The 14,185-nt window shown below is 36.4% G+C and overlaps 1 protein-coding gene across 3 annotated transcripts in view; it reads left to right on the top strand.

Annotated features, from left to right (window-relative positions):
- LOC138705914 (uncharacterized) overlaps window positions 1-14,185 on the top strand; it is a 59,177-nt gene that overhangs the window by 21,291 nt on the left and 23,701 nt on the right. For 2 of the 3 annotated variants that reach the window (XR_011333856.1, XM_069834673.1), the window contains exon 3: window positions 4,571-4,729. Coding sequence is in view for 1 of the 3 variants with exons in the window: in XM_069834673.1 (XP_069690774.1) it covers window positions 4,727-4,729 (3 nt within the window). In the remaining 2 variants the exon portion in view is untranslated. Of the gene's footprint in view, window positions 1-4,570; window positions 4,730-13,577; window positions 13,974-14,185 lie in introns of all 3 variants that reach the window. The other variant, XM_069834674.1, reaches the window with a different exon arrangement.

Genomic DNA, 14,185 nt, shown 5'->3' with positions numbered 1-14,185 from the left:
TACTGGAGCTAAATGACAGCTGAGAGCCCTATGGAATGAAGATACATGCTAACAAGACAAAGACCATGTTGTAGGAAGAAAAACAAAGAAGGTAAACTTGTGAATTCTAAATGAGGCAGTAGAGCAAGTGAACAGCTTCAAATACTTAGGATGTACTATAAGCAGTAACATGAGCTGCAGCCTGGAAGTCAAAATGAGAATAGCAATGGCAAAGGAAGCTTTTAATAGAAAAAGGAGAATCTTCTGCGGACCTCTGAAAAAAGAAATAAGGAAAAGACTAGTGAAGTGCTTTGTGTTGAATGTGGCATTATATGGGGCAGAAACGTGGACATTGCGACGAAGTGAATAGAAGCATTTGAAATGTGGATATGGAGAAGAATGGAGCGTGTGAAATGGACAAACAGAATAAGAAACGAAGCTGTGATGGAAAGAGTGAGTGAAGAAAGAATGATGCTGAAACTGATCAGAAAGAGAAAAAGGAATTGTTTGAGTCACTGGCTGAGGATAAACTTCTTACTGAAGAGTGCACTGGAAGGAATAGTGAACGGGAGAAGAGTTAGGAGCAGAAGAAGATATCAAATGTTAGACGACATTAAGATAAGTTGATCATATGCGGAGACTAAGAGGAAGGCAGAAAATAAGAAAGATTGAAGAATGCCGGGTTTCCAGTGAAAGACCTGCCCTTGGGCAGAACACTTATGTATGTAGGTATGTATGTATGTATGTACGTATTAGTTTATGTTGTATTTTCAATAACCGAAGAAATGGAGTTGATTTACTTCTGTATTTTACATACGTTAAAAGATACGTAAATAACTTATTTTAGTTATATTACAAAGAAGGGAGATGTCCGCTAAGAAGACGTCTATATGCCCAATGGTATTTTCTAAACTCCGAACGTTCTACCAACGGCGAACCGCCTAGTTCTGATTGTACGTATTTTTAATGGTTGTTTTCTGAAGGAACTGAAACTGTCAAGTATAATAGTATCAGTACTTTCAGCGAATAGCAAACTTTGTCACCAATAAACAATGATCATAACAAGATGCTTCACTAACATTATTTTCAGTCTACATACAGAGCGGTTAGTAGTGACCGGGGTGACCGGGGCCGTCAGACTCTGTTCCGTGCCTGCACTATAGCTATCTTACGTAGCAACCGGAAAAGGGGAGCTAATGTCGCCACTAATAATAACGCGTAATGTAACCATTTTTACTGGAAGCATAAATTGATATTTAAAAGTGACAATTATGAGCATTAACCTGTGTTGGAACAATTGTTGAAAATGATGTCCCTTAGGAGCGACACAGTCTCTACAACTGCGCATAAAATTCTCGTTAACACGCATAATCTTTTTAGATGTAATTAAAGCAACTTCTCGACTGATATTTTCTTTTACTTCCTCTATTATATAAGGGTTATTCTTATAAATTTTGTATTTTATGCTCCCCACAAGTAAAACCCGTAGGCATACGGAGTGAGATTATAATAGCGCGATTGCCATTCATGGACGTCTGTAATTCTATAGGGATTTAATTTAAGCAATTTATAGTCAATTCTTGCTGAGATTTTGAAACGCCTGTTTCCTGAGCAAGCCAATGCACTGGAGAGATTTTTGGAGCATGTTCTATTAATTCACTTATTTCATCTATTTTTTCCTGTAACAATTCTGCGTGTGGAAACATATTTTATCATTGTTAATAGATCCTCTTTTTCGTAACATTTTAACAAATTGCCGAACATTTTCCCTATCTGGAAAAGGATTGACAGGATATTTTTTTGTGAATCAACTTATAACTCTTCTGCACGATATATTTTTATAGACATAAAAAAGTTTTCTTGTATACTATTTATGTCGTGACATAACTAACAAAACAATAAATAATATAACTTATGTACAATTATTACAATTTTAACACAAAACTGAGTAACACGTCCACGGCCGCCGATAGATGGGGGACAAGGGAGACACGTCCCCCTAATAATTGAGTGGACCCCAATAATTTATTTCTACTGGTGGCTAATGAACTCCAAAGTTGACAATTAATCCATGTCATGTGATGTTCTCGTCGGTAACAATATCAATGGGATAGGCTAAGGCACTAAAGTGTAACTTCCTTATGTTGCAACACGACCGACTTAATGCATGATGCTACTTACTGGACAATGGTAGACTTGATGCTAGTTACAGGATCATGGCTTACATGATGCTCATTCATTTCTCGACTGGTTGCCAGATTAGTTTGCTGTTACACAGGACTAAAAAAAACTGTAAGCCGTAAATGTATGTAGCTCTAGTTTGTTTATGTGATATATACTTTATTAAATAATACTATCTATTATTAACAATTTATTAGATATGCATCAATTTATAACGCTTATTAAATCGCGGGGACAAAACAGTGGAAGTAAAGAACTTAAATGTGAAATTCATACCGGTAATGAAAGCAAAGTGGAATACCAGGATGCATCGACATAAGCGTCATCAAAATACACGACTCAAGATAGATAAATTACTCTATAATCAATTGATAAATGCTGAATACCATGAAAATAACTTAGGTTCATCTTCCAATTTTCGAATAACGTTTTGAAACCTAATCATAAAAATCTGTCGCCTAACTTCATTCAGCGGCAACTGAAATATCGAGTCTTGAAGTTTCAGTCAAAAATGGTTTGATACATATCAATGGTTGGACGTTGTCAATGGAAAAGATGGAATTTCTTGTTTCTATTGTATGAAATATCTTAATGTGGCATCAAAGAAGACTTTAGCAAGAAAAATGAATTCTTCCTTTGTAACTGATGGATTTCGTAACTGGAAAAAAGCCTTGGAAAAATTTTCTTCCCATGAAAAATGTTATTCTCACCTTCAAAGAGTTACAAATTTTCACCACCTAAAATCACAGATTGAATCTGAGTTAAATGATTAAGAAAACTGGAACAATAATGAGCCAGAGATTGCTTCCTATGTATTATATCTTTAATAATAGTAGTAGTAGTAGTAGTAGTAGTAGTAGTAGTAGTAGTAGGTTTATTTTGCCAGGCAGAGTTAAGGCCATGAGGCCTTCTCTTCCACTCAACCAGGTTTCAATAATATACATGAAATACAAAATTAGATCACAAAACAACACAAAAGAAAATACCTTAGAAATTACATAAAATATAGTAGAAAGTTACAATAGGCAAGATCAGTTACATAATATAAAATTACAAATAGTCAAGATCGGTTACATAATATATAAAATAAAGTAGAAAGTTATATATAATCAAAATCAGTTACATAACATAAGGGGAATACACACACACACACAAACTTGTTGTTTTGTGACTCTATCAGGGCAAATGGGTGGTGACGAAGTATAGTGGTCATTTAGTTCGTTGAGTGAAATGTTAGTAGTCTCAGTCTGTGGTTTTTGTTTACCTAGGCATCATTCATCTGCAGAGGGCATGTATAGGACTCAGTACTTCTCAGTGATTAATACATACTCTCAGGATTGGAAGTCAGATTTAACCAGACAGATATTAATTATTAAATAAAATAGAAGACTGTCTTCTGAAGCAACAGAGTTTGATGCCGTAGCACAATACTCTGATGTTGACATACAGTCTTTGGAATTAGAATTGAAGATATTTCATCGGAAATACCAAGTGACGTCATTGGCTGATGCTGTAAACATCATACAAAACTTGTCACCAGAACCAAGAAGACTATTTCGAAATGTTGAAACATTGGTAATAATTCTTCTAGTGATTCCAACTTCTTCCTGTGAGGCAGAGAGGAGTTCAGTAGTCTCTGTAGCTCAAGACATATCTCCGATCATCTGAGCCAGAGACAAGTAAACAATATAGGCTAGCTGTGTCTTACACTCATCAAACTTTATTGGACACAATAAGCCTCCATGAAATAGCACAAATGTTTGTATCTGTAAATGATTATATAGAAAAAAAAATTGAGTCATTTATGTAATGTGTACTTGTGTACAGTTTCCCTAGAAACGTTCTTAAAATATTAATTTAATCACATTTCTGTTAAGTAAATAGCAAATAGTAAATAACCAAACGTTTGCTAGAAGTGAATTTTTTCTATTTAACCTTCCAGTTTTATGTCCTCCTCCCCAATAATATTCACCTATCGGCGGCCTTGAACAGGTCAACTCACGAATAAAGTTTAAACCAAACTGACTGACGTGACTCTGCACCTTACGGTGTCCATTGCACTCCACTGTAATTGCGGAACTGTCATGGTAAAGCCTTGGTTTTTCTGAACCGAAGTATACGAGTTACGAGTCGCACAAATCCAAACTACACGAAAGTCAGTGAATGGTTTCTACAACTGTGAGGTACGCAGACCTAGAACCTCGCAGTTACAGAAATCACTCGCTATCTCTCCTGTAGTCTGGATTTATGCGAGGCGGGCCTCATAACTCGCAACTCGCATGCGTCGGTTCAGAAAAATCAAGGCTCAAGGAGCCGCATTATGACGGACCCAAATGCTCTGTATTATATAATCTGTATGTATTTCTACATGCATAAACAAATTAATTTTGTATAATCTCTTCTTTTATAGATCAAGAAAGACACCCACTCAGATACAAAGTACACGTTGATTAATATGAAACGAAGTGACAGAAGTAGATGTCGGTTATTCCTGAGGTTAATAATAAACCACTGCAGACAGAGCACCGGAATTCCATAAGTTGAAAGCCACATATCTGACACTACAATGGTAAGTGTACGCACCAGCGATGAGATGTCTATCAGCTCTGCTTTATAATATCCAAACGCTCTTAACTTTATCTCGCATAAGAATTATATTCATTTTCACTATTTCAATATATAATATTCAGTGTTCGAAATGGACATCTCTCAAACCTACAAATTTCATACTGGCACTTTTTTAAGAAGTTTCATACCGGTGCAGTGTTGTCAACCGTACGATCTGGATCGTACATGTGCGATAATTTGGTATCATGTACGATCGTATGATCCAACTCGCGGATAGTATGCAAAATGTACGATCCTGTCGGCAAAGAGGGTAAAATATGTCAAAAAGAGAGGATTTTAAACATTTATTACAATTTACAACATTTGAAAATTTATATATGTATACATTTCTGCAGTATTACTGGTAGGCTATATTTATTTCACTTATACATTTAAAGTATTTTCTGCATGTAGAACTTCTGCGTTACAAGTACTGTAGTCTACGTCCACTGTCGCAAAATATATTTCTATAAACATTGCACGCCTATGCCTTTAGTTTCAGACGACAATCACGACAGCTTGATTTTGGTGAATACAGTATTATTATAACGACAAGAAATTACGTAGTGTCCATTACTTGTGGCTATTCAAAAATGATGCTAACACATTCATTTGTTTATTTGCAAACATCTCAGAGAAATGGTCTTTCCAATCCTCTCAATAGTCTAAACATAATTACTGTTGCCATGTAATCTATACTAATAATAAATCTGTAGCCGAAATTTTTCTGGTAATTTTCGATTTTCCAAAAATAATTGGTCCTAACATATATAATTAACCACCCTGAAACCGAAAATCGCTTTTTTGAAATTTTTGTTTGTATGTCTGTCTGTATGTATGTTTGTTACCTTTTCACGAGATAATGGCTGAACGGATTTCGATGAAAATTGGAATATAAATTAAGTTCGTTGTAACTTAGATTATAGGCTATATGGTATTCAAAATACATTATTTAAAAGGGGGGTTATAAGGGGGCCTGAATTAAATAAATCGAAATATCTCGCTTATTATTGATTTTTATGAAAAATGTTACATAACAAACATTTCTTTAAAAATAATTTTCTATAAGTTTTATTCTTTGAAAAATTTTGATAGGACTGATATTTAATGAGATAAATGAATTTTAAAATTAAAATAACTGCCATCTATGGCCGTGTAATGAAATAAAGAAATGACTTCGTCTATAAGGGGCCTTGGTCAACAACAATCGAAAGCTATGAATCATAGCCTACAGAAAATGTTTCTGTGTTCGTATGAAGCAATATCGGAAGCTAAATTAACCGATTTGTATAATTAATTATTATTTCACCATTGGAAAGTGTAGTTTCTTTGTATGGACATAATGCTATAATGTTATTACAGTAACTTCTGAGTGAATTGAGGGCAGGTAAGATTAAAATAGCTTCTTATGCACAGAAAACTTGATAGGCTATTCTGTGTATTCGTTTCCTGTATTTCTTAAAATAATGTTTATCTCAGAGAATTAACGAACAACGAGAGTGTATTGATTTAGTATGCAGTAATAATATGTTAGCTTAGCATTTCATTATTTTATAATCCAAATTTTAACTATGCTCAATTGAATCGAGTTAAAATACATAAAATACATATGCATTAAATGCAATGCAAAAAATTTGGGTAATGAGCCAAGCAGATTATGTTGCCCTGTTGTAAAATAAAATTTGTTCCTCCTGAGATTCAAGAGCCCCCATAACAAATTGAAAACTTACTTATCGGGGTACATCCGTTATCAACACACTTTTTATATAATATAATATAATATAATATAATATAATATAATATAATATAATATAATATAATATAATATAATATAATATAAGTTATTTAAGTTATTTGAAGGGTTCAGAACCATAGTGGGCCAAGCGCCATTTACTGAATACGTAGAAAACAAGAGTTAAAATTAAGTTATTACCATAATTCAATGGAAACATATAACAAGTAAAATAAAGTATACACATTAAATATAAATGATGTTAATCTTCATTAAACTATGGATGCATGTAATAAAAATTAAGAAACATGTTAAAGGAATTGTCATTGCACCAAATGAGTGTCTCTGGACCAAAATGATTCCATTTTAATTTTTTTAATATAATTTAAATTAAGTAACATATTAAACGATTTATCCTTCTATCAAACACGAATATTCCCTGGATCAAATGTCCTATTTTAATTATGTAATTACTTTATATTTATTTCTAACGGGTGCAGCGGAGCGCACGGGTACGACTAGTAACTAATAAGTTGGTGATCATGTTTTGAGAACCGTAACAGAAAAAGGAAATAAACAAATTCAATATATGGGCCTATTTTGTACATACAAATGAGTAAGAAACAGTCTGTTACAGTACTTGCTTGTACCAGTCGTGTTTCGTGGTAGTGAACGGGCAGTAAGAAATCAGGTGTCATTGCGGTAGGTTCTGACGGGAAAAAAAAAATTGAACAAAATTATGAGAACAATTCCTAAATTAAAAAACTTAGTTTTGCTCTCACGAAAAAAACTGTAAAAGGGCTAGATGTAGGTTCTGACTTTTCTGTTCCCGCTGTTGTTGATCCTTCTGAGAATCCTCCCAAGGTAATGAGACAACAAAGTCTTTAAAAACCATTTTATCCGCTGATATTTCATTTTTAACCATTATTTCCTTATAACAACTTAAAAACTCGTTTAGATAAAACACTGTGGAGGCAGTTTAGGTGAAATAATAAAAAATTGACGTATTTTATATGTAGAGTAGGTACCATTCTCCAATCAAAAGTACAATAATTTGGACCCAATTGTACGATCCAGTCAAGCCTCAGAGTTGGCAACGCTGTACTGGTGTGCTATTTAAAAAAATCGTTAAAGTAATAATACCGGTATTTCATGCTACAGCTGAGCTCTCGTCTCCTGTTTAAAATACTTCATTTATCCGATACATAAGTCACACAACTTTTTTGACAGACTGTATTTAGGCGGTAGGTACCTTAGATTTGATTTCCATATTTGCTTGCGAACTGCTGACAGCAAGTCGATAAGTAAGAAAGTTGTGTGCTTCAGCCGCGTGAGTTTTATTCTTAAAGGAGTGTGTATTATTTTAAAATGAATTTCGTGTTTCCATTATTGTAAATTCTGGTTGCCTAGTTAAAATCTAACTGCAAAAATGAGAATACTAGATAGATTTGTAATTAGAAAAAGGAGAACTGACTGCGATTTTGACATACTAATAACAGTGGAGTTGACGTTTCAGAATTAGAGCCTTATAGTGTTTCTAGTGTCAATGTTATTGAAACAGCAACTCAGGGGCTAAGGTTTTCTATTGCAATATTTCGTGTTTTGGTGATGGTGAGGAACAAAATGAGGCAGTCAATACGGAAGAAAATATTGTAACTTTTATATTTCAACAACAATGTTACTTTTATTTACAACAACCACACCCGTCAACAATTGGTATTCCACTCAACACTGCAACCCAGTAGTCGTTATTGCGCTCCACAGAATGACAATGACTATTCACGTTTATTATTGAGAAGAACAATAATGTACTCCTAATTTCAACTAATGTTCACAAAGCACTATTTACAAAACAAAACTGTCAGTTCACAGTTCGTTCGCCTTGGCTAGTTCTTCTAGCTCATACACTCAAGTTCGCGGTACATCGAATCTAAGACTTCCAGAGTCAATTCACTGCACTTCGAACCCAAGATTTCCGGACGCGTTGCCCTCGCCTGGACGCTGCCACAGTACTCACTTAAGTTCACTGTACTTCGAACCCAAGACTTCCGGGCGCGTTGCCCTCGCCTGGACGCTGCCACAGTACTCACTTAAGTTCACTATACTTCGAACCCAAGACTTCCGGGCGCGTTGCCCTCACCTCTACGCTGCCACAGTACTCACTTAAGTTCACTGTACTTCGAACCCAAGACTTTCACTGGATACGTCTCCGCTAACTAGCTTTCTCGCAGTTGACTGTCTAACTAGACTGGCTCAACTGAACTAAACTCGACAGACTCGAAGGCTGCTCTCTTTTATTTGTTAGGTCACACTTCTCGAACCTTCGATCCTCGAAGTTTCTACAACAATCGGTCCCGATACGTTTCTTTATTTCCACCGCAGTCGGTTTTCTTCCCCTCTCACTTCGCACATCGGCTAGCGTCTCTTTGAGGCTCGCGTTTCCACTCTCCGCCGCCTTCCTTCCCGCGCGCCCTCCCTTCTGCCGGACGCTCACTCGACTCCCCGATGGGGCCAGGTCTTCCAACAAGGCGCCACAATATTTATATACATATAGAGCAATTAACATTTTAATTCAATCAAAAGAAGAGAAATTGCAGAAGGCAGTTTCCTCATAAGAAATAGATTATGACGAAAATATGTGTCATGTATCCAGTACAGTGTACACGTTGGTAAAACTCAACACACCAATCTCTGATTTGCCAAATTCGTTATATATATGCAGCCTATGAATGGTTTGGGGATGTGTAGAATTCTTGTCTGATTACTCATGCAATGATATTGCAGGCCTGGGCGTAAATAACTCGAGTGAGTCACTGCAGACCATCCCTTAACTCCTCACTCACCTTCCCCGGCTAAAACAGTTATATTTTGGTGCGGTACGAGCAGGCAGGAAAGTCAGTGACGAGTTGTATGTATCAGGCGGACATTTTAGCTTTTACGAACTTTCGACTAGTCGTGCACAACAGGTTACGAAAAATAGAAATGATACATTGCTACAGAACGTCTGGTGCTATAGACAATATACAAAGCTCTTCCGTCTCGCGGAGTGATTTTAACTCTTGCTGGTCGCCTAAAGTCCACAACTAATGAAAGCACAGAGCCTTACTGCGCGTTTGTTCAAAAGGCGGTGTAAACAAAAAGGACATGGCGGGGGTTTCTCCTTATCTTTCACTTCCCCTCTCATTCCCAGGGCTGTGATATTGTGAAACACATTTCAGAAATAATGAAAGTCATTTTATTTGAGTCTACAACTCGCAATTTAAAGAAAGGAGTAATCGATTGACGAATCCACTAGTGCAAAAAGCAAAACAGCTCTTGCTATCTGCATTAGAACTGTGTCTCCTGATTCCTATGAACCCACCACATTCTTTTGTGTTTTATTGGAACTCAATAAGATTTGTTCAAAGAATATTTTAGATGTTTTTTTTTTTAGTAGGTTATTTTACGACGCTTTATCAACAGCTTAGGTTATTTAGCGTCTGAATGAGATGAAGGTGACAATGCCGGTGAAATGAGTCCGGGGTCCAGCACCGAAAATTACCCAGCATTTGCTCATCTTGGGTTGAGGGAAAACCCCGGAAAAACCTCAACCAGGTAACTTGCCCCGACCGGGAATCGAACCCGGGCCACCTGGTTTCGCGGCCAGATGCGCTGACCGTTACTCCACAGGTGTGGACTATTATTTTAGATGTGATGTTGGACAGTTTGCACATATATAATTTCACAAAAGATTATCTCTTGCAACAAAATTAGTTTCCTTTGCTTCGGGCGTGCTTCAAATATCTTGGAAAGAAAGAACAGCGTTGCAGTAATCTTGCTTTTGAGATGTCGTACTCTGGCACCGTAATAACCATTGTTTGCAGATGACAGTCAATATCATGATTCAGTAAATTAACGTCTTAACAAAGTTGATAACGTTAAACACTTCTTCAATAAACTTAACACTTTGTATTCCGTCTCACCAAACTAAAAATAAAAGAACAATATGAACTGCAGGAATGAATGCAAACATTCTTTAAGTGTAAGATTAAAGCTGGCTGGCGAGTAGGCGTACTAGGAGTTCAGTACATTGCTTCAAGCGCCTTATCTATTCGAGCTGTATGGTATGATATGAATATGAAGCTCTTGTTAACCACTTTGAGGCATCTAGTAATGACCGAAATAGAGACAGTAAAGATAAAGCTACTTACAAAGAGTTTAAAATGACAACTTATACTTTTTCGTAACGAACATGGTTCAATTCCCTTACATGAATGAAAAGTAAACAAGGACAATTCTACCGAAGTCTGAGTAATAACACAGTCTAGTAACAGTCACGAAGCTTGAGTTGATGAGAGTACTAGGAACAATAGACTGTGCCAGTACTGTTTCACATTGTATGTGATGAGGCGACGGTAGCGATCCTAGTGGTTAGCAACTATCTAAGGATGCATATTCCCTACGTATAAAGATTCGTGACTGTATATACTAGACTGTAGTAATAATCTGGCAACGCGCATGCAAACAACAATAGCTGCACATCGGTCTGAGAAACAAACACCAAATTCATAGAGTTTATGAAAAATCTAGAAGTTCTTGATAATAGCAAATGGGCGACTGATCCAGATATTTGTTTTGGAGACTTCCATTAGAAGTCTAAGAAGAATTTTCAACACGACGCCGAAAGATAAACAACAGTGTATTCGTGGTTTCCTTGTTGCTGTATCTTCAGAACCACAATCTGCATCACTCCAAAATCAAAGTGATTTGAAACCTTCGCCTGATGTAGTAAATGCATTTCATTGATCATTTCAATGAGAGAATGTGAGTGCGTGTTTAATAGAATGAATGACGAGTAAACATCATCAAGGAATTTTCTACTGTTGAAGACCATAGCAAATTTAATATTTCTAAAAAAAATAACGAACACCCTCTCCATCTCTTCCACCCAGAAGATTATTTGGTCCAAATCCATGAAAAGTGTTATAATTATGATTGTGATTATTATTACCATTATTATGCCTTCTGTATTTTGCGAAAAAATTACGTGACGAATCATCTGTTCAATTACTCCAGAGCCGCGCCTGTTGTCTATATAATTTCGAGCAATAAAGTGCTTATAGTATTTGTATTTTAATGTATCAATGTATTCATCCCTCAACCCATTAAATTGGTTAATATTTCAATAGAACTTATGTAGCCCTACTCAGTAACTCGCTCTCCATGCCTATGATTTTAACGCTAAAATAACACAAAGTTTTGCAAAATAGTGTGACTTTTAAGTAGGCCTAAACATGTAACTTATTGTATTTCCTTTTACGAGTGTTGAAAATGAAACTTGGCAGAGCATAAGGTATCTCTGAAGCATATCTACAGTTCAAACATTATCTCGGCTACCGTACTGAATTTCATAAGGACAAAAAATAAACCAATTTAATAATAATGAATTGTCTTAAGATCACGAGTTCCATACATGAAGTTTCAAAATCTTCCGCAGAACAGAAATACGCCTAATTAAAACCATAATATTATTATATTGGTAATATCGTTAGACACGAGAAGTGGCAATTAGACTAATTGCAGGGTAAAAGCAGTAGGAATTAAATATTTGAGCTAAACTGTTACATAAAAGCAAATTAAATTAATTGAAAAAAAAATCAGCTTGAGAAGAATTAACAGAATACAAAGAAAAATATTTCTGCCACATAAAACAAGTGAATTGGAACGAATTAACACATACAGTACCAGGCTTGGCTTTATGAGGGCTGAACCCGGGAAGGGTCCATAGATTACACTTAGGCACGGTTTGGCCATTTATGCCCTCTATATATGGCACGATTGTCCAAGACCGACAGGTAGCCTGGGTGAAATTCATGAATCTGACTGTGACAGGTGGACCATCCTGTCTCAGCCCCTAATAGAGCTAGTATACAAGTAGTCTGATAAGCCTTCCAGAGCTCAAAGCCCTTCCTATATCAGCATCGGAAACCCGTTACTACCCACAAGACTCCACCCTAGCCTATTTTTACTACTGCGGATGATAGATAAAATGAGGGGGGAGGAAGTGGAGAGTGTTGGTGGAATGATACAGGAGTACCCCGAGAAAAACCCTCTGCTTCCACCACGACCTGGTAGGGATCGAATCCGGGCCGCTTGAATGGAAGGCCAGCGCATTAGTAGGCTACTTGAACCACAGACGCGGCATACAGTGCCAAGAAAGAAGAAAGTACCAATACAAATACCACATACACTTCTTTATTCTTCTCTAGGTATCTTTCGCCGACTGTTCGTAGCAGTCCAATATTGCATCTCTCGTACCTTTCCTCTTCCTGAAGCCAAACTTCTCTTTTTCCAGCTGTTGTTTCACCGTAGAATATAAACGTCGATTCAGTATTCGCAGAAGAATCTTCGCCGATTATGATACAAGGCTGATAGTCCTGAACTATTACACATCTTGGCATTATTTTTCTTCGGTATTGGAAGCAACACTATCTCCGTAAAATCTTAAGGCCAGTCACCTTTTTCATATAGGCCTATTTCGTTGCATAATGATAGAATTTTCTTCTTGTCTTCAACCATGCATTTCACTAATTGAATGGGGATTTCATCAACTCCTGTTGCACTAAGGCATATTAAATCCTAGATAATTGAAAGCATTAATCTTCCCTATTATTGTTAATAATTATTTTACTTCTCATATAATTTTTCCTTGTCAAATTCCATCACTTTAGTCCTTGTTACTAAAATTTTTATATTGTATTTATTTGCTATTTCATTGAGTTTCCAAACAGCCAATTGTAATTACTTTCTGAATTACTGAAAATGACATGGTCGTCTCTAAATTAAACAATGTTCAAAACATTATCTCTCAGTATATAATTATATATATATATATATATATATATATATATATATATATATATATATATATATATATATATACAGGGTGTTTCAAAAATACGGGGCATAATTTCAGGTATGTATTTCCAACATGTAGACAATCAAAATAGTTCATTACAACATGTGTCCGGAAATGCTTCATTTCCGAGTTATGGCCTTCACAACATTGAAATTCACCGGAACGTTTTTCTTTCCGCAGGTCGTTGTCATTACAGAAGATGTTCAAAATGTCCACCTCCTGCTTGAATACAGACCTCACATCGATGTCTCATTAACCTGCGAACAAGATCCCAAACTCCAGGAGTATTGCGTATGTCCTCAGAACATGCCACAATTCGATTCCGAAGGGATTCCAAATCAGGCACCGAAGACGAATAAACCAATGATTTTAAATGGCCCCACAAGTAGAAATCGAGAGGGTTCAGATCAGGTGAGCGTGGAGGCCAAGCAATTGGGCCACCTCTACCTATCCATCGATCAGGAAACCTTCGATCCAAGTACCGGCGAGCCGTACGACTGAAGTGTGCAGGAGTGCCATCATGCAAGAAGTGAATGTGTTGACGATTGATCAGTGGAGTGTCTTCTAAAACATGAGGTATGGTGTTTTCCAGGAAGTTTGTGTACGCCTGTTTACAAGTACATGGGGTCCAACTAATCGATCACCAATGATACCGGTCCACATGTTTAAGGAGAACCGCAGCTGGTGATGAGATGGAACAGTTGCACGTGGGTTTTCATACGCCCATACATGCTGATTGTGGAAATTTGTTATGCCATCTCGTGTGAACTGTAAATAATACTAAGGCA

Source organism: Periplaneta americana, chromosome 9 (genome assembly GCF_040183065.1).
Source record: "Periplaneta americana isolate PAMFEO1 chromosome 9, P.americana_PAMFEO1_priV1, whole genome shotgun sequence".
NCBI classification, from domain to species: Eukaryota; Metazoa; Arthropoda; class Insecta; order Blattodea; family Blattidae; genus Periplaneta; species Periplaneta americana.
The sequence above is the reverse complement of the archived record's forward strand: the minus strand, read 5'-3'. Positions and strand labels throughout refer to the sequence as shown.